The following is a 21,907-nucleotide window of genomic DNA, read 5'->3' on the forward strand; positions in this document are numbered from 1 at the left end:
TGTTGAATAGATTTGTGTTTGTTTATCTTGATGATATTCTGATTTTTTCACGGACTCTTGATGAGCACGTTCAACATGTCAGGCTTGTGTTACAGAGGCTGTTAGCAAACAGGCTCTATGCTAAAGGTGAGAAATGTGACTTTCATGCCTCCAGTGTCAGTTTTCTTGGGTTTGTGATTGAGAAGGGCCAACTCAAGCCAGATCCTGCCAAGATCAAAGCTGTAGAAGGGTGGCCTACACCCACAACCAGGAAGCAACTCCAAAGGTTTTTGGGGTTTGCCAACTTTTATCGGAGGTTCATCAGAAACTACAGCTCTGTGGCTTCTCCCTTGACCAAGCTGACCTCTGTACGAGAACCCTTCTCCTGGTCCTCAGGAGCTGAGGCAGCCTTTATTAAGTTGAAAAATCTTTTTTGTTCTGCTCCTGTACTGTCTCATCCTGATCCTACAGCTCAGTTCATGGTGGAAGTGGACGCCTCAGAATCTGGAGTTGGGGCGGTGCTCTCTCAGCGTTCATCCTCAGATCGGAAGATGCACCCCTGCGCTTTCTTCTCCCGACAACTGTCTCCTGCGGAGAGGAATTATGACGTGGGGAATCGTGAGCTGTTGGCAGTTGTGCTGGCCTTGAAGGAATGGCGCCACTGGCTGGAAGGAACATCTCAACCTTTCCTGGTATGGACAGATCATAAGAACTTGTCGTACCTCCGTTCTGCCCGCAGACTGAATCCCCGTCAAGCTCGGTGGTCCCTTTTTCTGGGACGCTTCAATTTCACCCTCACTTACCGCCCAGGGTCCCGCAACCTAAAGCCTGATGCCCTGTCCAGGCAATTCGAGCTGCCAGCCTCCTGTGATACTACTCAGGACACAATCCTACCTCACTCCTGTGTTGTCGGTGCTGCCATCTGGGAGGTGGAGCGTGAGGTTGAGAGAGCTCTGAAGGACCTTCCCTCTCCACCTGAATGTCCCACAGGTCTTCTGTTTGTTCCCCCATCTGCTCGTTCCTCTGTGCTGCAGTGGGGCCACAACTCCAAGGTGGCTTGCCATCCTGGAATACACCGGACTTTGACGTTGCTTAAACAGCGGTTCTGGTGGCCCTCCATATCTGCGGACACACGGGAGTTTGTCCAGGCTTGCTCTGTCTGTGCTCGTGGTAAGGCTTCTCACCGAGCACCAGCAGGTCTTCTGCGACCACTCCCAGTTCCTCATCGACCCTGGTCCCACATAGCTGTGGATTTCATCACTGGCCTTCCACCTTCTGAAGGTAACACAGCAGTCTTGACAATCGTCGACCGTTTTTCAAAGTCCGTCCATTTTGTGCCACTTCCCAAGCTCCCTTCTGCCCTCGAGACAGCCAACCTCCTGGTCCAGCATGTATTCCGTTTGCATGGTCTGCCCCAGGACATTGTGTCAGACCGAGGCCCCCAGTTCACCTCCAGGGTGTGGAACGCTTTCTGTCGGGCCATTGGGGCCACAGCTAGCCTGTCCTCTGGATACCACCCCCAAACCAATGGCCAGACTGAGCGGGCTAACCAGGACCTGGAGGCGGCTTTGCGCTGTGTGGCAGCTACTCATCCTGCTTCGTGGTCAACTCATCTTCCCTGGATTGAGTATTCACACAATTCCTTGGTCTCCTCCGCAACAGGTCTCTCTCCATTCATGGCGTCCAATGGCTATCAGCCTCCCCTCTTCCCCTCTCAGGAAAGAGCCGTGGCCGTCCCTTCTGTCCAGGACCATCTCCGCAGGGCCCGTCGTGTTTGGCACGAGACCCGGGCAGCCCTCTCCCGCACTGCCTCTCGGAACCGTGCTCTGGCGGACCGCCGCAGGGTCCCAGCCCCGGACTACAAACCGGGTCAGAAGGTTTGGCTTTCCACACGAGACATTCCCCTGCAGTGCGAGTCCAGGAAGTTGTCTCCGAGGTTCATTGGCCCTTTTGAGATCGACCGGGTCATCAACCCCTCGGTGGTCCGTCTTAAGTTGCCTGCCTCAATGCACATCCACCCTTCCTTCCATGTGTCTCTCCTGAAGCCTGTCTCCTGCAGTGTTCTCAGCCCTCCGGCCGAGCCCCCTCCTCCCGCCCTGGTCGTGGATGATCATCCGGCGTTTCCTGTTCGCTGCCTTCTGGATGTCCGGCGACGGGGTCGCGGTCTGCAGTATCTCGTGGACTGGGAGGGTTATGGCCCGGAGGAGCGTTCCTGGGTTCCCCGCTCCTTTATCCTGTCCCCTGCTCTCTTTGATGACTTCTATGCCCGTCATCCCGACAGGCCTGGTCGGCCGCCGGGTGGCGTCCCTTGAGGGGGGGGCACTGTTGTGATCAGTGTGACCAGGTGGGCGTGGCTGACTTTTTCCCTGCTGCCTCCCTACATGGCACACCTGATCCTCATCTCATCAAGGTCTTTAAATGCCTGAGCCTGTTGCTTCTCCATGCCGGATTATCACTTTTCCATTGCTCTACATATCTGTGGTTTTCCAGTTTAGCTCCCTGATTCTGCTGCCTGTCCAATTCTGTTCCTTGTCCTGTGAGGAATAAAAACTGTTTAACTGCCCTCGGAGTCAGATTCTGCTTTGGGGTCCTACCGCTCACCTTAACACCCATAAGGCTGTAAATTCCTTCTAGGGATCATAACAAGAAACATCTGAAAGAAGAATAAAAGTAAACAAAAGTGCAATTAAGGACAACACTCAATTTTAATTTACAAGAATATATATTTATTCAGTCACTTAAATTTTCCAAAATAAAAATTACAACCAAGACTGAAAAAATAAAACAGTTTTTTTCATTTCAAAATAAAGTTAACCGTTTAATTCTGGAATCGTCCTGAAAAAGAATAGAAAACTTTCCACTGCAAGAGTTTATCAGAACATAACTATAAGACTTTTTTTTTTGGCAGAATAAAGCATATTCATTGAACTTATTTAAACCTGATGTAATAAAATAATTAATTGTAATAATAATAATAATAATTTATTGTAATTAAACCTGACCTAAATCATAATTTTGCTTAACCTTGATTCTTTATTCTTGATTCACTGTCTGTCACTGATGGATCTAGCAAAGGCCAGAACATCAAGCAGACTTTTATTTCTTGTTTGTCTTAATATGGCTTTGGCAGAACATTGAAATGCACATTTTTCCATAATAAAAGCCTCCTGGAGGGATTCCCTTTGGTGTAGAATCTTGTTGGTCACAACTTTCACTTTCTGAGATTCTGCATGTTTCCCTTTAACTCTACATCTTAAATTTGAAAAAATTGCCACAACTGGCTGCAAATGCTTCAGATTTCCTCTCATTTGTTGATCAACAACTACAATTAACAAATGTCACCATGCCTGAAATCTGAATGGCAGCAAACGTCTGTAGACCAAGAGAGAGGCTGATGACCTGCAGCTTCTGGCTGAAGCTGCCTTGCCATCGTTTCTCCTTCAAATTCAACATGACTAAACTTCTGTGATCCTGATTTTTGCAGGCCACCTCTGAGGTTGCCACCCCATGAACCCCCCCCAACAGACCTTCACCTACGCTCCACCAAGCAGACTTTTATTTCTTGTTTGTCTTAATATGGCTTTGGCAGAACATTGAAATGCACATTTTCTCCATAATAAAAGCCTCCTGGAGGGATTCCCTTTGGTGTAGAATCTTGTTGGTCACAACTTTCACTTTCTGAGCACAATTTTGCCAAACCTGTTTTGAGGCAAGTTACATTTTTTCCTTGTTAAACACCAAAAAGGCACACCACCAACCGAAAATGTTAAAAACACAACAACAAAAATATAAAGTCATTCTTATCAACGTGTCTTGAGGTCTGATCTGGTGAATCATTTCCCATGGCACACCTGATGATTTTTCATTTTACTTTAGTTAACTGTGGCACTCTGGTTGAAAAACAGGGCGCTAAACGCATGATCTCTGATGTCACCCAAATAGATTCTGTGCAGAAAAAACTGGCATTTGCTCCACCCAACTCAACAACAAAATAAAAAACGGCTGTTTGGTGGGATGAAAAAAACAGAACCCTAAATCTAGACACATTGAAGTTCTAATACAATTAATATGACAGATTTGCTCCCATCCCAGAGTCCTCATGAAAAACATTTATCAAAAGATCACTGAAGCCATGCAGCTAAATACTTTTGCTGTAAAGTTGGACACAGGGGTCAATGAGGGGATTGCTCCCAATCGCACCCTGTCTCTACTGGTCTTTTAGGGCACTTTGGCACTTCCTAATTTCAACCAAGTTAGGGATTGGAATGTGGGTACTTGGTTGGTAACAGCCCTCTGAGAAACAGAAATCTAACTTACAAGACCAACTTTCTCTATTCAAGGTAACTTTGAATGATGTCTTTTGCTCATAAAGCACATTGTGTTAGTGGTGCTCTACTGTCATTTAGTAGCAGAAAGTGCATGTTCTTGTTTGTCCATCATCAGATCATCAGCAGACAACGACAGCAACTTCATGTGGGATAATCAGTAAGACGTGCATCTGTTAAATAAAACTCATCTGCACAGGGAAGACGTGCAAGCATCACACAGCAAGGATCCTGTCAGGATTTAAACCAGGAACAACAGAGACACCACTGTACAACCCTTAGTTCAGTAATATGGTTCCTCAGTTTTTTGTATTGTTTTTTGTTGTTAGATTTTTAATCTGTTTTTTCTCTCAAGGAATTTTGACATCTGCAGCAAAAATGCTCACTCCCACCCACTGACCCTCAACTGACTAAAACAGACACATACACTTTTCTTCAAGTGTCCCACATTTGATGATGACTGCTTGACACTACATTTCTGACTCTGTTAAAGAAGCTACCAGAGTTGAGAGTGTGGCAGTGGGATCCAAAAGTTTCACTAAAGGGAGACTGACACTCCTCTCTTGCAGGATCAGGTTCTGTACAGTCATGGCCTGCATGGAGTCCATGCCTAAGGCTGAAAGAAAAGACTCATCTCTCACCTCACTTTTGTCCAAGCCAAGAGTCTCACTGAGCAGAGTTGTGATGTACTCTCTTGGTGGGATCAAGTTGGTTTGTTTGGTCTGAAAAAATCCCTGTCTGGATTTCCGAACAGCTTCCTCGACTAAGGCGTACAGGCGCATGGTCAAGGAGCTATTGTGGGAGAAGACGTTGTAGCTGATGTTTTTGAAGTTAAACCTGCAAACAGCCTGCTGGGGTCGGTTGAGTATGAGGCACTGCTCTAAACTTTTTCGAATTTCAGCCAGTTCAAGCCCCATGATGCCGAAAACTTCCAAAATGTGCTGCAAATGCTCCTTATTGTGGAGCAGTCCCAATTTCAGTGCCCCCCAGCTGATGGATTGTCCTGGCAGCCCAAGTTGACGCCTGTAATGGCAGAACATGTCGAGGAAAGAGTTGGCTGCTGCATAGTTTGATTGTGATGGGTTTCCCAGGAAAGCAGAAATGGAAGAGTAACACACAAAGTAGTCCAGTGGACAGTGCTGTGTGGCATGGTGTAAATTCAACACCCCATTCACTTTAGGTTTGAAAACCTTCTCATAAAGAGATCTGTTAAGAGCCTCCACGATCCCATCATGCAGGACAACTGCACTATGAAACACTCCTCTGATAGGACAGCCAGGGAACTTCTGTCCAATGGCGGTGATCACCATGTGCAAATTCTCAAAGACTGAAACATCACACTGCATGCTAGCGATGCAGTTTCCATGCTCCTTCTCCAGAGCATACATTTTCTGCTGCACCTCTGCTGAGGGCTTGCTTCTGGACAGACTGACAATGTTGCCCCCCCCTCTCTGTGAAATAAATTTGACTGTTTCAAAGCCTAGACCAGAGACACCCCCGGTGACGATGTAAACTGCTCTTTCTTTGAAAAACTGCTTCTTTGTTGGCAGCAGTGGAATGTCAGAGGTGTTCCCATCCACATCTTCCTGCAGAGACACCACAGACAGTTTCTTTGAGCTGACGTAGGAGGCCTCTGAATGGGTGCTTATGGCTTCAGATTTTACATTTTGAAAAGGGATCATTTCAGGAGCACACTTCTCCAAGCTGAGGGACTTCAGCCACTGAAGAACATGCGGCCCTTGTGCACTCAGCTGTCCTTTTTGCAGAACTTCTTGCATCTGAACAGTCTGCACATAAACACTGTCCTTTACACTTTGGAAAAAATCCTGAACCAAAGCACTTTTAACTTGAGATTCACAGAGAAGTACAACAACTTGAAGTCCAGAAAGGTCAGCTATTCTAGCAGTCATGGTTTCGTCAAAGGGTGGCACAATGACAAGAACATCCAACTGACTGTCAAAAGAGTTTTCATGATGTGTGCTGACAATTACATTCCAGCCCAATTTGGTAGCGATCTGTGTCAAGACGTCCACAAGAGCAGCCTGCGGTTTAGCACACAAGATCCCCAGATTCAGTTTTGATCTGTTCAAGAGTGGATGGAGGATGTGCCATGCAAGCACAAAGAAAGAAACACATGGTGTCTCACACAGAAATGGAAGAGTCTCAGTGTTGAAGCAAACAGTCTCAGGAACTCTGACCTTATCAGCTGCAACCACTGGATAGCAAGAGGCAATGTGATCCCCCACTTTAAGTTTTGTTACATCCTTTCCAACTGCTGTGATGATTCCACTAAAGTCAAGGGCCAACAGCTTGTGTTTTTGAGATGAGTGCTTGTTCCAGTAAAGAGTCTGGCCACTTTTCAAATGTGACTCACTGACAGGAAAGTAATCAGATGAATGAACACAGGTTTTACTGAGCTTGATTTCAACAAATGTGTTGCAGATTGGTCCAGGGTCCTTTTCAAAGTGAAGAGCACTTAGCTGAGTCACTCTATAGCCATTGTTGGTCTGGAGAATGAAAGGCTCAGAATTTGCAGAGATGCAACTTCCCTCTGCTCCGTCAGTGAAATCTAGAGGAGAGTGGACAATGGATGGTCTTAGGATTTTCCCATCTTTTACCACTAACTCTGGGAACTTCTTGCAAGGATATTTTCTTAGGACCTCAGAGAGAGCAGTAATGTTCTCTGGGGAAATCATGCCCATGTCGATGAGTTGAAATGAAAGATCTGACATCTCTGCAGCAAAGGATCTGGTCAAACCAGCAAAAACGAAACCTGGACTTATGCGATCTACAGTAATGTCAGATGAACGGTAAGTCACCACTCTGATTGCATGGGGGAATTTAAACTTCCTCAGCTCAACAACTATTTGGCGAAAAACATCACAGCAGTTCGGCAGATTTTGCAGGAGGTGGCAATCAGGTGGCAATGATGTGAGGTCTTCTGTGTACCATAGGAACAATGCCTCATCAAAGTTTTTCTCAATATCTGTAATACTGAGATTTGCCAAAAGTGACAAAAATCCATCATTCACGATGTGATTTGCATGTGTGATGGAAACATATCTAGACTCTTGGTCCAAATGTTGTTTCAGACCCTCTGAGATCCCTAATTCATCTGAAAAGACCAAAGCCTTTGGAGGAGGAGAAGCAGTAGAACCTTCTGGGACAATAGTGAAAGAGTTGTGGTAAAAGTACTCTTCAATGTGTGAGTAGTTGCTGAGGTCCTTGAACATCACATCTTTGGCCTCTACCAGCACGTTTCCTTTCATGTCAGCAAAGCATCCACAAACCTCAAAGTGGTCAATTCCCACATGAGTTGCCCGCAAATAGATGATCATCTCCTTTTGTAAAGGTTGAAACACTGTTAGACTTCCTACTTTGGCAGGAAATCCAACTCTGTCAGTTGTGATGTGCTTCACTGTGACAGGGAGAAGCTGCATCAGATAATCCAACAGTACAGGGTGAATGAAGCATTCATGCAAATGTGGCTGTAGTTCCTCTGGAATTGATACAGTTGCAAAAGCCTCCATCAGATCCCTCCCATGGTGAACATCTGCCTTATTCTGAAAGACATCTCCATACTGGAAGCCTTGCTCAGACAGATATGAATAAAACTGTTGAAAGTTCAGTACAGATGTGCATCGTTTGCGGATAGCGCTGAGTGAAATCCACGGCTCTTCAATCAGGTCTTCTAGTTTTGAAACCACTGAGCCTGAAGCATACTCTGTGGATGAGGAGAAAACAGTGAAGCTGGTCTCATTCTCCTTTTGTGTCAGTTGCACCTTCATTTTGGGAGAATTTTGTGTTAATAAATATGGTTTGTGAAAGCTGACACAGATCTGCAGTGAGTTGAGGGGTACCTTTGGTCTAGAGATTGCCAAGAATGCAGCTAAAACCAAGTCGATGTAGAATGCTCCGGGAATTATGGGAACATCATTGTGCCTGTGCTCTTTTAAGTAGGAAGTAGTATCAGATGTGAGGTCACAGATGAAAAGGTTCTCTTCGCTTCCCGTCTGACATAGCACAGGGTGAGAGCTGCCTTTGTTATTCTTTGCTGCTGCAATGACAACATCTCTGTCTGAACAGTCAAAGTGATATCTTGGGAATGGCAGCGGTATCGTCTCATAGCCTCTGTAAAAACTGTTCCAATCTACTGCAACGCCTAGTTCAAACAGTTTAGACAACACAGAAGTTGTTGATTCTAGTTCTCTCTGTGGTTCTATTGAAGCTAGAACAGCTGTGTTGTCCCCCAGAGTTTCCATAATGTTTCTCTGCAGTGCCTTTCTTGGTCCTACCTCTAGAAAGACTGTGTTTCTGTTTTCTTTCACTGCCACCTTTAATGTCTGCTCAAAAGCAACAGGTTCACGAATGTTTCTTGCCCAGTATTCACCTGTGCAGAAGTCTCCCTGCTGTACTTCTTTCCCTGACACTGTTGAGTACAGCTCTGTTTCAAGGATACCAGTTTGGAGGAAAGGAATTTTTTCCCTGATTCCTGGCAGGATTGGATCCATCATGTGGCTATGGTAAGCAGAAGGGACATCTAGAAAACGAAGGAACAACGTTCTGCTTCTATCTGAGTTGCTTAGCTCCCTGTGGATGCTTTCAATTGCATCTGCATCACCTGAAAGGGTGCAGGACTGTGGGCTGTTGAAAGCAGCAAAACTCACTCTCCCAGGGAACTGAGAGATCAAAGACGTCACCTCTGAGACCGCCATGTTGCTGATCACAAGCATCTTTCCCCCATTGACTTTGTTTTGCATTGAGCTGCGAAAGTAAATGACCTTTACGGCATCCTCTAGAGACAAGAGTCCAGAGCAGTGAGCCGCTGCAACTTCACCCACAGAGTGTCCAAGCACAGCGTCAGGCTTGACCCCCCAACACCTGAGCAGGGTGGTGATGCCAACCTGGATGGCAAAAAGTAGTGGTTGAACAACATCAGGGTTTTTAAAGCCACTACTTTGAAAATCACTCTCAAGTGTGTCCAGTATGTTTAGAGAGCTGAAAACCAGGAAGAGTTTAGTTATCTCTTCAATGCTTTCTCTGAACACAGGCTCACTTTTCAAAAGCTGCTTGCACATACCATGGTAGTTGACACCATTTCCACAGTACACAAAAACCAGTCTTGGATCTGACAGGGCTGGCCTGACATTTTGGCCTACACTGGCACACAACTTCTCCTTCAGTTCAGCAACAGATGACATCACAATAGCCTTTCTGTATTTGTGTTTTTGGTGGCTTCGTCTGCAAGCTGATGTGTACAACAGAGAATCTAGATCAGTTTCTTTGTGGGCATCAAGCTGTCTAATAGTGTCTTCAATCATCAGTGCAAGAGACTTTGACGAACCGGCTGACATGACAAAGAATTTCATAGGTCTCTCATTACACTTTTGCTTAAAAGAGCACTGGATGTGTTGCTTGATAATAGCATGTGCATTTGTTCCACCAAAGCCAAAGTTGTTCACACCTGCAATTCTTTCCCTGGAAGATTCCCATCGCTCTGTTTTCTCGGGAATGTTTATGTTCAGGGACTTAGTATCAACACAACAATTCTCATCAGAGTAAAAAACAGAAGGAACAATGGTTTCATGCTTCATCATTAGCATAACCTTAATGACCCCCGCTATTCCAGCTGCAGACTCTGTATGTCCAATGTTCCCTTTCACAGATCCAATCCACAAAGCTTCTGAACCGCAAGGTCTGGCTTTAGCAATCACATTAGATATGCTTTGGGCCTCTGTTGGGTCTCCAACTGGTGTACCAGTTCCATGAGCTTCTACATACTGGACATTAGCAATGTCAGAGTCTGAGTAGATTTTACGCAGTAGCTCTTCTTGCTGTGTCATGGAGGGTTTGGTAATTGGGGAGACTGTACGTCCATCTTGGTTGACCGCAGTTTTGCTGACAATGCCCCATATGTTGTCATGGTCCTCCAGAGCCTGTTGGTTGATAATACCACAAAAAGCAGATGATGCTAATTGCTAATTAAATGAATGACATGGAAATCCATTCATGATGTATTGCATGTCCACGTTGGGATAGCAAGGACAACAATTTAAAGTAAGATCTTAAGACCTCTCAGTCCATCCACATTACGTGCTGGAGCACGCTCTCACGGAGACGCGCGCGAGGGTGTGCTGTTGATTGTTTTCATTGACGTACCAGTTTTAGACGGCATGTTCTGCTCTTTTTGGAGTGGTGCTTCTTTTTTATTTTTTTCCTTAAAGAGGTTTTAATATTTCATTTATTTGATCTTGTTTTAAATAATTTCTTTAACTAGATGTACCAAAACACTGAAACATTTTTATTTTCCACTGTAACAGCACTAAATAATGATAAAAGCTGCTCCTATGGACAGAAGTAGGGAGAATGTGATGGTGGGTTAGATTATGTTTTTGTTTATTTTTATATTGTTAAAGGTTTGGATAATTATTGTTTTTTGAGTGACTATTTAGTTTACAGCCTTTTGCTTTTAATATCACTTTGGATTTTCATTGAACATTTGGAGATGTTTGACAACAATAAAAAAATCTATTCTATTCTATCACACCATTAACTGATATCCAACAAAAATATAATTTAAAATTAAAAATATTTCTATTTTTACATATCGTTTAGTCACTGTATTCTTTTAAAATCTTCCTAACAAAGTTATATCATACAGCTGTGAGGATGGAGAGGAATATGAGAAAAAGGGAGAAAGAATCAGGACAGAAGGTGGAAAGAAACAGGTTGGTCTAATGGTCGAACTTCAGGGCAAAGCCAGTTAATACCAAATCAGTCATTTTTAAATAGTATTCTTAATTTTAAAAAATGTGCATTAGCAAGATGTTTAATATATATTTAAAACATGAAATAATTGCTTGGCCATTTGATTTAGTGAAGAAGAACACAGGCAAGAGGTGAAGGAGACAGACGTGAGGTTGATGATGCATCTGATATAAAAGAGAGCACAAAATTGGGGACTCATTGAGGCAATACATGGTTGAAAATGGCCAACAAAGATGTTCTGTTGGGCCATATCAAAGATCAGATAAGAAATAATGACATTTATACATTTAAACACAAAAGAAGTGTTGTGTGGGTGTGTAGTTAGCTTGAGGAAGGGTGGATGGGGCTTTTTATAATGTGCCTGTATGTAAGTGTGTATTGGGGGGGTTTTAATGTGGCAGCATCCACATATGACATTCGGTAGCTGCTGCACTGGTCACAGCCATTCAACTTAGAAAGGATGGATCTTAAAGTACAGTTTGGCTATTGCTAGTTATATTTTCTAAATTTCATAGTTTTCACAGTAACTACAGAAATTGCCACCCCAAAAATATACAGAAACAAAACCATGTGTAGTCTTCGTACACTGCAAGTTTTACCTTTTTCAGGGGTTTCAGGAGAACCACCCCACAGCCCTCCCCTCTGCCGTAGCCATTTGCTTGGCTGGAAAAAGGCTTGCTGGTCCCTTCAGGGGAAATCATTTTGGCTCTGCTGAGCACTACAAACACCCTTGGCTCTGTGATGAAGTTCACTCCTCCACAAACAGCCATTTCACAGTCACCTGACGGGATAAAACAGAGTGAGGCTCCCTCTATTTTATCCAAACAATAAAGTGGCCTTTAAGTGGTGTTCCACCAGTGCCAGAGAGGTTATCCAGAGAGGCTCTACAGACCTTGTCTAATGGACTGACAAGCAAGATGAAGAGCCACAAGAGAAGATGAGCAGGCAGTGTCTAAGGTCAGAGAAGGTCCGGTGAAATTAAAGCTGTAGGATACTCTGTTTGCAGCGATGCTCATGGCAAGCCCAGTGCCTGTGTAGTGGTTTATCAGACTTGGGTGGATATTTCCCCCATTGCTTTCATAATCTCTGTTCATGATGCCTGTAAGTAACACAAAAACACATAGTCAACATGAGGATATCTAGACACATTTGTGTCAGTGTCCCAAAACTGATATTCCAGAGATTTGGTTTGTTTATCCGCTTCCTCTTTTCTCTTTGCTGCAGCTACAGGCCTGTTTGTTTGTCTTAAATCAGATGTTACGGTATTTTTTTGTGATCGCGTCTGCTGTACCCTCAAAACCCAACTGGTCGCTGTAGACAATCATCATTACCGAGCCTTGATCTTCTCCTTGATCTTTCACTGAGCGCAAGCTTCCTCCCCACTGTGCCCTTTTGCTTGCTCAGTACAGGAATTCAACCCAAAACCCTTTGATTTTATAGGCTGTTACTATATGATAAAGGCAATCTGCCCTAAGTAGAATTATGGAATCTGAATTGGGTTACAATGATCTTGGAAAGTTTGGATTTGGATTACAATAACATTAAAGAATAAACCTTTAATATGTTTTCTTTTTTGTGTAGCAGCTTAAGGCAAACTCATTTGTGAAGTTGTACTTTATTTATAGACTACATTTATTTAAATGTAAACTGAAAGATCCATGAAAAGGAAGGTGTCTAACCAAAAAACACTCCTGTCCTGGTCCCACTGGCTTTCTCCATCGGAAGACCAGCATCTTCCAACGCCCTGTAGACGCACTGAAGAAGTTGTTTTTGTTGAGGGTCCATTTGTTCCGCCTCAGTGTCGCTGATGTCAAAGTATTTGTTGTCAAAATCATTAAACCTAAAAATCACAAATGAATAATGTCACAGTTTGCTGAATCCAGTCATTTCTCACTGATCTTCTCCTTAAAAGCACAAAAAAAGGAGGCCATATCTATGAAGTTTACACAGAAAACAGCCACTCAAACACACACCCGTCAACAAGAGCAGCCTTCTCTGTGCAGGATTTGCCCACTTTGGTGCCATCAGGGTCATACCAGCCCGCTAAGTCAAATCTGTCTTTGGGAACTGTGGCCGAGCAGTTTCTGCCTTCCGCCAGAACCTTCCAGAAGTTTTCCATCCCTTCTCCTGCAGGCAGAAACAGTGTTCAAAGACATGTTTTAAGTCCTAATTGAAGAAGATCTTTATGCCAAAATGCCAAAAAAATACAAAAAGAATAATTTTCAATTCTTTTTGGGTAATGTCTGTTCAAATGTACAAATAATTCCAAAACACAAGAAGAAAGAGAGAGCAATACAGCAAATACAGTATCTGATACCTCACTTACAGATCTTCCAAACCCAGTCCTAATTTTTCTTATTTATTTTTATTAAATTCTATATACAACCAAGATTTCTCATGTAAAGACATGCACCATGGAACATGGCTGGTAATATGTCACTCTGAGCAAAAGAGACTGGAATGATTTGTGAGTTAAACCACTCCCTCGCCAAAAACAGATTTATAAAAAACTAAAAACACTCAAACATTTCAGCACACTAGCAGTAATAAAGTTGATTGTATTCATAAAGTAAACTAAAATATTCTGTTAACAATATTGAAATTCCACAAAAAGATGATCATCAAGACATGAAAGACCCAAGTAAAATCTTTTCAATCAGTTTTAGCTATAAATATTAAAAAAACATCATTGTAAACTTGATGGAGGGTTCTAATGCAGACATGTTTTTGAAACTCTACTAAAGACTCATTTTTATTGCCAAGAATTTGGTCACACGTGAGATTTTGCTCTGCTATTTTTCATTTTAAGTTCTACATTGGATTTTATGTTTTTTACCTTCAAGTTTTTATGATGTTTTTATTCACATATTTTCTACATTTGATTTTCCCGGTTTTTATTATGTTTAGCTTCAATGTACAGCACTTTGTTTCAATTTTAAATTCTGTTAAGGCACTTTATAAACCAAAACAGTAATGATGATGATGTCAAGATGAAAGGGGAAGAGTAAAACACGACAAATGCATCAAACCTTCCTGATTAACACATGAAGCATTGTATCAACATACCAGCCAAGTCAAAGTTCATTTCTGAAAAGCTGACTTACAGAATTTGCGACCAGGTCTCATTTGGGTTTCCAACAAGCAACCTAAAAGTTAGTTTAACTAAGGTTAAGATATAGATTTCCAAAAGTATGAGAAGAAAATTGTAACTTTTCCAAGAATGTATTTTTATAGGGTTTTAAACTCCAGGAATTAAGTGCTGCCTCCTTTTTCTCACTCTTCAGCTATTAGGCCTAAAACTAACATTGCTTGGCTTCACATTGAATGGTACAAACATAGTTTATTGGTTAAAACACTACAGAAGGTAAAAACTGTTCTTGTTGAGTCGTTCATGTGCTTGTAAAATATCAAAGTGACATTTTTTAAATTCTACTGACCTCCGGGAAAGTTGCAGCCCATTCCAACCACGGCAATGCTGTCCTCCTCCACCTCAATCCTGAAAGAGAAAGTACAGTATCAACATCACTGTCTGAGAGAAAACCCCAAAAAACTCCAATCTTCTTCTTTTCTTTCCTTAACTTAGGTTGTACTTTTAATGTGTCATCCTTTAAAAAAAATACATAAACAATTCAATAAAATGGTTTAAATGTTTGTTGGGAATAGAAATAGTGTGTGAAAAATCCTTTTGTTTTCTAAAACTAATGTAAAAACCGATTTATAATAGTCTTTATTTCTACTAACTCCTCATTTTATTATTTCCAGATATAGTTTAGCATCAAGTCTCATAGTAGACATGTAGAATTATTAAATGCCTACAACATGAAAACTGAAAAATTAAAGTGGAACAGGCATAGTTTTCCTTGAATATTACTGTATCAAACTGTTTTTCTTACCTTCAAGTTTTTAATTATGTATTTCTAAACATCTATCATTCTATCGGTCTGTAGAAATGTAGTAAAAATCATAAAACAAGGTAAAAAGTAAAGTTGCATGTTTTTGGTATGATCCCTCATTTTCACATGGAGTTTTTCTTTCCATTAACTCTTTTAAGACTATTTATGGGTTCAACTTGGACATGAAAAAGTGCAAAATAAAACTTAGTGTCAGAGACTCTGGGTTAACCAGGAGTTAACGTTATGTGTCTTTTCTTTCTTTAACCTTTATTTTACCAGGGGGGTAATAATCTAATCTATGATCTAAAATAGATTTTTTTTTAAGTTGCAGCAACTACTCCCCCTCACAGAGCAGAGTTGTTACCATCAAAAAAAAAACGTGACTAACTGTAAAGAATATGTGGGTGGAGAAAGGGGGGGGGGGGGTAAGGGGTTTCCAAACCTCCTGTTTTAATGAACCAGGAAATGGCTTAGTCCAGGGGTGTCAAACTTATTTTCATCAAGGGCCACATCAGCATAGTGGCTGTCCTCAAAGGGCCAGATATAACTTATACATGTAACTAAATGTAATGAAAAATAAATGTAACTATTATTATTTATTTATTATAACTTTTTAAAGTGACAATTCCAGCTGCATAGAAAACATATTTTTACTTGTTATTCTAGCATAAATCCTTTTACATTTGATCCTGTCAGGTTGGGTTATGTGGACAGTGTTTAAGCTCTAATGTATAGTTGCCCAATCCGATATTTCAAGTCTGATTCCCCCTAGATTTGAATAAATACACACCAATATTTATTTTTTATTTTAAGAAATTAAAAACTTTGATGCTCTCGCGGGCCACATGAAATGACATGGAGGGCCACATTTGGCCCCCGGGCCTTGGGTTTGACACATGTGGCTTAGACCTTAGACATGAAGTTCAAATGAGGTTATGGTCGTTTCTTATATTCCCACAGACCTGGGCACTGAGGTTGTGTCTCTCCCAGGCTCACTGGAGATCAGACTTTCAGCTTCTGCTCCATCAGCCATCAGGCCCGTGTGGCGTTCATCTGAAACACTCTCCTGACCCTCCTCTGCTTGATGAGGCAGGAGACCAGGTTAGTACAGCTTCATTAAAAGTGCTAGAGGACCAACATCAGCAAACAAGACAGCATGGCTGATGTGATCAGAATTATAGGGTTAGAACACACAACAGGTCGAGATAATTCACTGTATGAGAACTAGAAAGAGACAAATGATGGTTTACTTCCAGCTCCAACCAAATGAAGCCAATTCAGTCGCCAATTTGTCGCAATTGCTATGTTAGAGCCATGTGATGTCAATATGGTAAATAGTAAATGGTGTATACTTATATAGATAGCGCTTTTCTACCTTACTCGAAGGTCCCAAGCGCTTTACAGTCACAGACCCTTTCATCCAGTCACACACACATTCACACACTGATGGAGGCTCTGCTGCCGAACACTGGCACCAACCACCAGAGGCAAGCAGTGATTGATCTGAGTTGGTTTGAGTCCTTGTTTCTATGGTAACCACTCTTACCAATCAGGAGTGAACTTGTTGAAAGTCCGCACCCCTACCACATGACAGTGGGCTTGGGAGAATGTGTCAATCAAATGCTTTGAACATTGGACGTGAGACCATATACTTTTATTGAGGTATCTGATAAGTCAGTTTATGACTTATATGATTTACATAAAGATAAAAATCATGAAAAATACAAGGATTATCAAGAACATGTTAAAATAAAAGGAATCATATTAAGAATTGTTAGTCTGACCAATAGAATGACAGTACTAGCAGTTTACTTCTCTATAGAAGTCTATGGGGGTTTTGGCTTCTTGGAACCAGTGGGTACTTCATGTTTGGAACACCAAGGAGGAGGGTTCACTCTGTCCAGTTCTCTTATGCAATCAATGGTTGAGATGAAGGGCTGCAGTGTGGGATCTCAGAGGTTTAATATTCCTCAACTTAAAGTCAGACATCTCCTCTATTGTTCATATTCAGTTTGTCTGTAGACAGAACAGAACAATCACAGCAGCCAAACAACCAGAACTTTTTTGTCAAAAGAATTGGCGGGATAGGTCATCCATCCTGTGGGAAGGGGACGGTGGGCTTGCTCCGCTAAACACAGCAACAAGACAAAGCAAAGTGAAACTCTGCCGGGTTCTCCAGTACATCCACCCAGCAGCTGATCAAAAGACCCTGACAGATTTGCAATTTTGAGATCTAATAAAACCAAAACACCCTCCCTACAGTTTTTCCTTAAATGTGTCACAAATTCAGGAACACGGTCAAACATATTAAAGTACCTGGTTTGTACCCTGAGACTTTCCAAACAGTTCCTATAAAAATGTTCAAGGATTTTGTTCCCAGTTTGATGTCCACAGTTGCAGTTTGTGAGGAGGCACTGATGAAGACTCACCTCCGCCTTTGGCCGCCTTCATTTCAGCTCTGGATTCTTTGGGGCAGAGTCCCGATGGAGCAGACTGCTCCCAGTGTGAGGCGATGCCTTGTCTGAAGTGTGTTTGGTGTTTGGTGGGGATGGCTTGCTCAATCAGGTCCTCCTTCTCACAGTCACAGCTCCTCTTCCTCCTTCTGTGTCAGCAAGGCAACATTTAAAGATCAATGAAAAACACCTGAAAGTTTCCAACTGGTTCCATGTTAACCACAGTGAGACAGAACATCTGCTGCCACAAATTCAAATAAAAATGAATGTGAGCTTTTACTTTCTGTCTGAAGATCCAAGTTCATCAGTGAGGTCAGGAGGTCGTGAGTGGCCACAGTGCAGACTCCCTGCTTCCTTCTTGAAGGCACTCATCCTCTGAAGAGTCAGAAAGGCAGACTCCCTTCTCCAGGCTTAAGCAGAGCACAAAGAAGCTCACACGTGTTCCTTGATTTATGACCGTCAGGCAGCTGTAAGGTGTGTGCAAATACAACAACCCAGCAGGCAAAGCTACGACACAAAAGTAAGGCTGCATCAATTCAGAACCTCAACAATCTTTAAAAAATAAGATTTCAGACTCAAGGTGACAAAGTTAAGAAACTGAAAGTTCGTCATTGAGACACCTGTTTTTCTGATAGTCCTAATAATTGTGTGAAGCTGCAGGGTGAGCATGCATGTGCTCCGCGGCGCCATGAAGAGATGTTCAGCTTGGAGTCAGCCAGTCTCCACACAGACAGGCAGTGAGCTGAATTCAAGCCTAAGGATCCGGTTCTTCTAAGGAGCAGAACGAAGCTTTCACTCACCCTGTGTCAGGCTGCAGCGTCCGTCCTTCTGCTCCACATGGCAGCTGTAAATGGACTGAGCCTCAGAAAGTCTGCTTTCACTTTGGCTCCCTCCTGCATTTACAGGAAATCCCATCATTTCATGATTAGTGGTGTGTGCACGTCCATGTGCAGCTCAGAAAATGTGATCGACGGTTTACAAGCTGTTTTCGACTGAAGTTTATTTTCACATTTGGACACCAGAGAAATGAAAACGTCTTTGGTTGTAAAGTGTTGAATGTTAGGAAGCAGGTGATGGGCAGACTTTTAGAGTCTTAGAAAGGAAGCCTTCTTTAAATGAAAAGATGTGTCTGGGCTGCACTGCTTTGGATCTATCCGAATATCCTCAGCAGCTTCCATAACAGTCACTGTGGTGGCTCTGTGTTTCTTACAAGTGCAAATACTGTTTTCTATAGAAACAGTTTCTAGGTGCTTTTGAGAAATGGGGGAAGCAGAGAAACAGGTCAGTAGTTGGTCAATCCATGTGTGTCTGCATTTTTAAAAATTGAAATGATCATAACAGGGTTTTTTTTACACCTGCTGAAAAGGGCTGATTGCATTTGGTCATTGGAGGTTGAAGCATTTTAAATTTTTTAATAATGTCTTTAAAGTCCCCTACCAATGAAAATCGTGTTTTTTGGCATGTACTTCTGGCATTTTTCTTATGAAAGACAACAAATGTAAAAAAAAAAAATCATTTCATTTTTTGTATAAATCACTGTCATTGCTGCATTCCAAGTGCGTTCCACATGCTGGATTTTGTTGTTGGCCGCACGTTTTTAAAATCAAACTTAAAGTTTTAGATCCAAATGTGTTCTTTGACTTTGTGTTCTCTCTCTGAGCAACTTTGAAGGCTTGCTGTCCCGCATTATTAACCCCAGAGGGTAAAAATAAAAACAAGAAGAAAAAAACAGCTGACCCTTTTTATTATTGCCTCGATGAAAATAAGAAAAAAGTTCAAGCCCGAGCAGGCTGGCTCCCCATCTTGCAGCGGGTCTCTGGGTCTCTGTCTGGCCTCCAGCTCGCCTCCTGGGAGCCGGCATAGTGATCGGGATCGCTCCAGCTCCATCGGCCCTGACACAGACTGCCCAGAGTGTACCCGCCTTCACCCAAAGGCAGCCGGGGGGTACTGTTGGGCGATTTGGCTCAGAGGGGCACCATATTACCACAGCGCTAAAATCGCACTGCTGCCAGACATTTGCGCCGCTGGACCTCAGATCGCGTCTGTACCATTCACTTAGTATTGAAACTGGCCGCCTCTGTGAACGCAGCCTAACTGTAACCCGTAATCCTAAACTTAACCCTTCCTCTGGGTCCATGCGGCCAGGAAAAAAGTTTATCACTGGCTGCACGTATTTGGAAAATTACATGCAAATAGTCCTTTTCTTACTGTATATATTTTATTTGCAGTGCAAGGTAAGAGGAGATTTTGGCAACAAAGGCTTCAGACACATAAAATTTGGCTCTTTCAGACATTTAGGTTGTGGGATTTTGGGGACTTTAGTGGGCATTTCATGTTTTTTAATTTTTGTAAAACTCTTACTTTGGGTGTAAAAATGTGACTAAAAATGCTTCAAATTATGTGATCAATGTCATTGGATCCTATATGATCAACTGAACATAACATCAATGAACGAGGAAGAGAAATCAAGTATTGGAGTTATATCATACTACAGTTCTAGTTTTCAGAAGGTCTCAGAACTATGACTTACATGTGAATGCCTCTGTCGGTTCAGACATCATGGTCCGCCACGGTCCTAGTAGAGTTATAAACTCTTAGTTTTCCTTTCACTCCAGATTGTGGTTCTTACTTAAAAATTCCCATATGTATATTAAATCTAAATAAGAACTAACAGTCAATCAGTCCCGCCTCTCCAGAGATGGGCTGAGTGAAACCATAGAAAGTTTGGGGATTTTTGACTAACCATGACAGCATGGTGATGACACGTTCATGAAAGCTCAGACAGTTTAAAATCAGGAAACATCCATCCATTTACTCAACCTATACTTTTCAGACCCACCTCCATCAAAATGGTGTTTTTAACAAATTCATGCAGCATTTTTCTCGAGATGGAGGACATTTACAAAGAAAATTAAGATTAAAATTACATTTCTTGGTTTTTATTTATTCTAATTGCTGTGAAACACAATGAGATGAAAACAAGCGGTTTTAAAAAAAGTTTATTAGTGAGCTGGGGCCAACCAAAGTCTCCCTGCTCTGCTCCATTCTGATACATCCATTTCCAGACTAATAGATCCATGTACGTCTTTGTTTTCCTCGTCTGAGCTGGAATCTGGATCTAAACCGTACAGCTGGACAGCTCAGATATTGATCAACATTTTTGTTGCACTGCTTATGTTGGGTTGGGGCTGTAAGCTAGCGGGAGAGCACCTTCACAAAGAGCTCTCGGCAATAGGGAGTGGATTGGGTTGCCAACAATCCCACCCACAACTCAGAGGTGAATTTTGAATGACATCCTGCTGCTCTACAGAAACTGTCCTACAAAAACAACACCGTTTTTTTTTTTCTTTTTCTTTTTTTTTGGCAAAATCTGCATCCTCCAAATTAAACTTTGAGAACATTTTGAAAATAGATCAAGATCGGAGTGGGTCTCTAAACCTTTTCCAGTCACGGGAGGTCAGGAAACAACAAAGTCCATCCTGCTGTTTCACTTCCTGCAGATTGCTGACTTTATGCAAGCATATTTTTTTCACAGAACATGATCCCTCCAACCCGATGGAGTGATTTTTCTGCCTCAACGTTGCACACAAAACTTTCGAAGTTGCAAATGAAATTGTTAAATATTTGCTTATCAATTATTTATTTATCATAGAAAAATTTTGCCTTAAAAAAACGTTCTTTTTGTTTTCAAAAACTGTTTTTGCGTTTACAAAACACGTTTCCGCTTGCGTTGTGTCAAATCTCGCTTTTTTCCTATCTTTGATTTTGCTGAGGTAACCCTTTTGCTATCCTAAGCACTTTAACATTGGGAGTTGGGTCATTTAGACCCACAAGACAGTGCTCTGAACCTTTTTTCTTCAATGATTTATGATCTTTACTGGTGTCCATGGATTACATGAAATCCTCTTCACCTTTATCCACCTTTGTCATGGTAGGGAGAACACGTCAATGTAAGGGTGGGGTCATGTAAGATAGAACAAGGGTTATAAGTTTCAGTTTGACGTGACAAAGCTGCCATCAAACAGCTGCTGATTGGTCCAGAATCTAACCAATCAAATCGCCGTATTTATCTAACATGACGTCTGCTACTGAGGCAGAGAAACCGAACCAGTTCTTCTTACCCTCAATCAGTGTTGCCAGATAGAGTCAGTTTTCCAGCCCAAAAGGCATCTGAAAAGCGCCAGACTCAGCCAAAAACCGCCCAACAGGGGAAGGGGGGGTTACGTGACAAGTTTGTGTGTATCATTGTGTAATATATATATATATATATATATATATATATATATATATATATATATATATATATATATATATATATACATAAATTAAATTAATAAATATATATATATAAAATGAGTAAAGTATTGAATATTTTTTCAGTGGACCCCCTTCTTCCATTAATTTTCTTAACCCGCTCTATCCCTGCTATAACCTGCGTGCGGCGTTTTCATCTTTGTGCTGCGCTAGAGCGCCCCGACTATCGTGTCAC

At 42.1% G+C, this 21,907-nt stretch overlaps 1 protein-coding gene across 2 annotated transcripts; it reads right to left on the reverse strand.

Moving 5' to 3' along the window:
* Positions 1 to 2,682: 2,682 nt before the first annotated feature.
* Positions 2,683 to 20,078, reverse strand: LOC101170716 (phthioceranic/hydroxyphthioceranic acid synthase). Of its 2 annotated transcripts, none has more exons than XM_078938276.1 (11): positions 19,949 to 20,078; positions 18,219 to 18,311; positions 17,699 to 17,828; positions 17,395 to 17,567; positions 15,928 to 16,042; positions 14,510 to 14,568; positions 13,046 to 13,199; positions 12,752 to 12,912; positions 11,965 to 12,171; positions 11,672 to 11,853; positions 2,683 to 10,240 (listed from the first exon to the last, which is right to left on the reverse strand). In XM_078938276.1, the coding sequence occupies exons 3-11, from the start codon at positions 17,788 to 17,790 to the stop codon at positions 4,775 to 4,777; spliced, it is 6,609 nt and encodes a 2,202-aa protein (XP_078794402.1). In that variant the 5' UTR covers positions 17,791 to 17,828; positions 18,219 to 18,311; positions 19,949 to 20,078; the 3' UTR covers positions 2,683 to 4,774. The 2 variants fall into 2 exon arrangements, with proteins under 2 accessions (XP_078794402.1, XP_020568195.1); XM_020712536.3 differs by having other exon boundaries at positions 15,928 to 16,045.
* Between the last annotated feature and the right edge of the window lie 1,829 nt (positions 20,079 to 21,907).

Source organism: Oryzias latipes, chromosome 20, assembly GCF_053564925.1.
Source record: "Oryzias latipes strain Hd-rR chromosome 20, Olatipes_Hd-rR_3.1".
Taxonomy (NCBI): Eukaryota; Metazoa; Chordata; class Actinopteri; order Beloniformes; family Adrianichthyidae; genus Oryzias; species Oryzias latipes.

Coding starts and splice junctions, on each gene's coding strand:
- LOC101170716 (XM_020712536.3), bottom strand. CDS start 17,790: ATGAGTGCCTTCAAGAAGGAAGCAGGGAGTCTGCACTGTGGCCACTCA. Junction 14,569..15,927: donor GACACAACCTCAGTGCCCAG/GTCTGTGGGAAT, acceptor TTTCTCTTTCAG/GATTGAGGTGGAGGAGGACA. Junction 12,172..12,751: donor CAGGACAGGAGTGTTTTTTG/GTTAGACACCTT, acceptor TGTTACTTACAG/GCATCATGAACAGAGATTAT.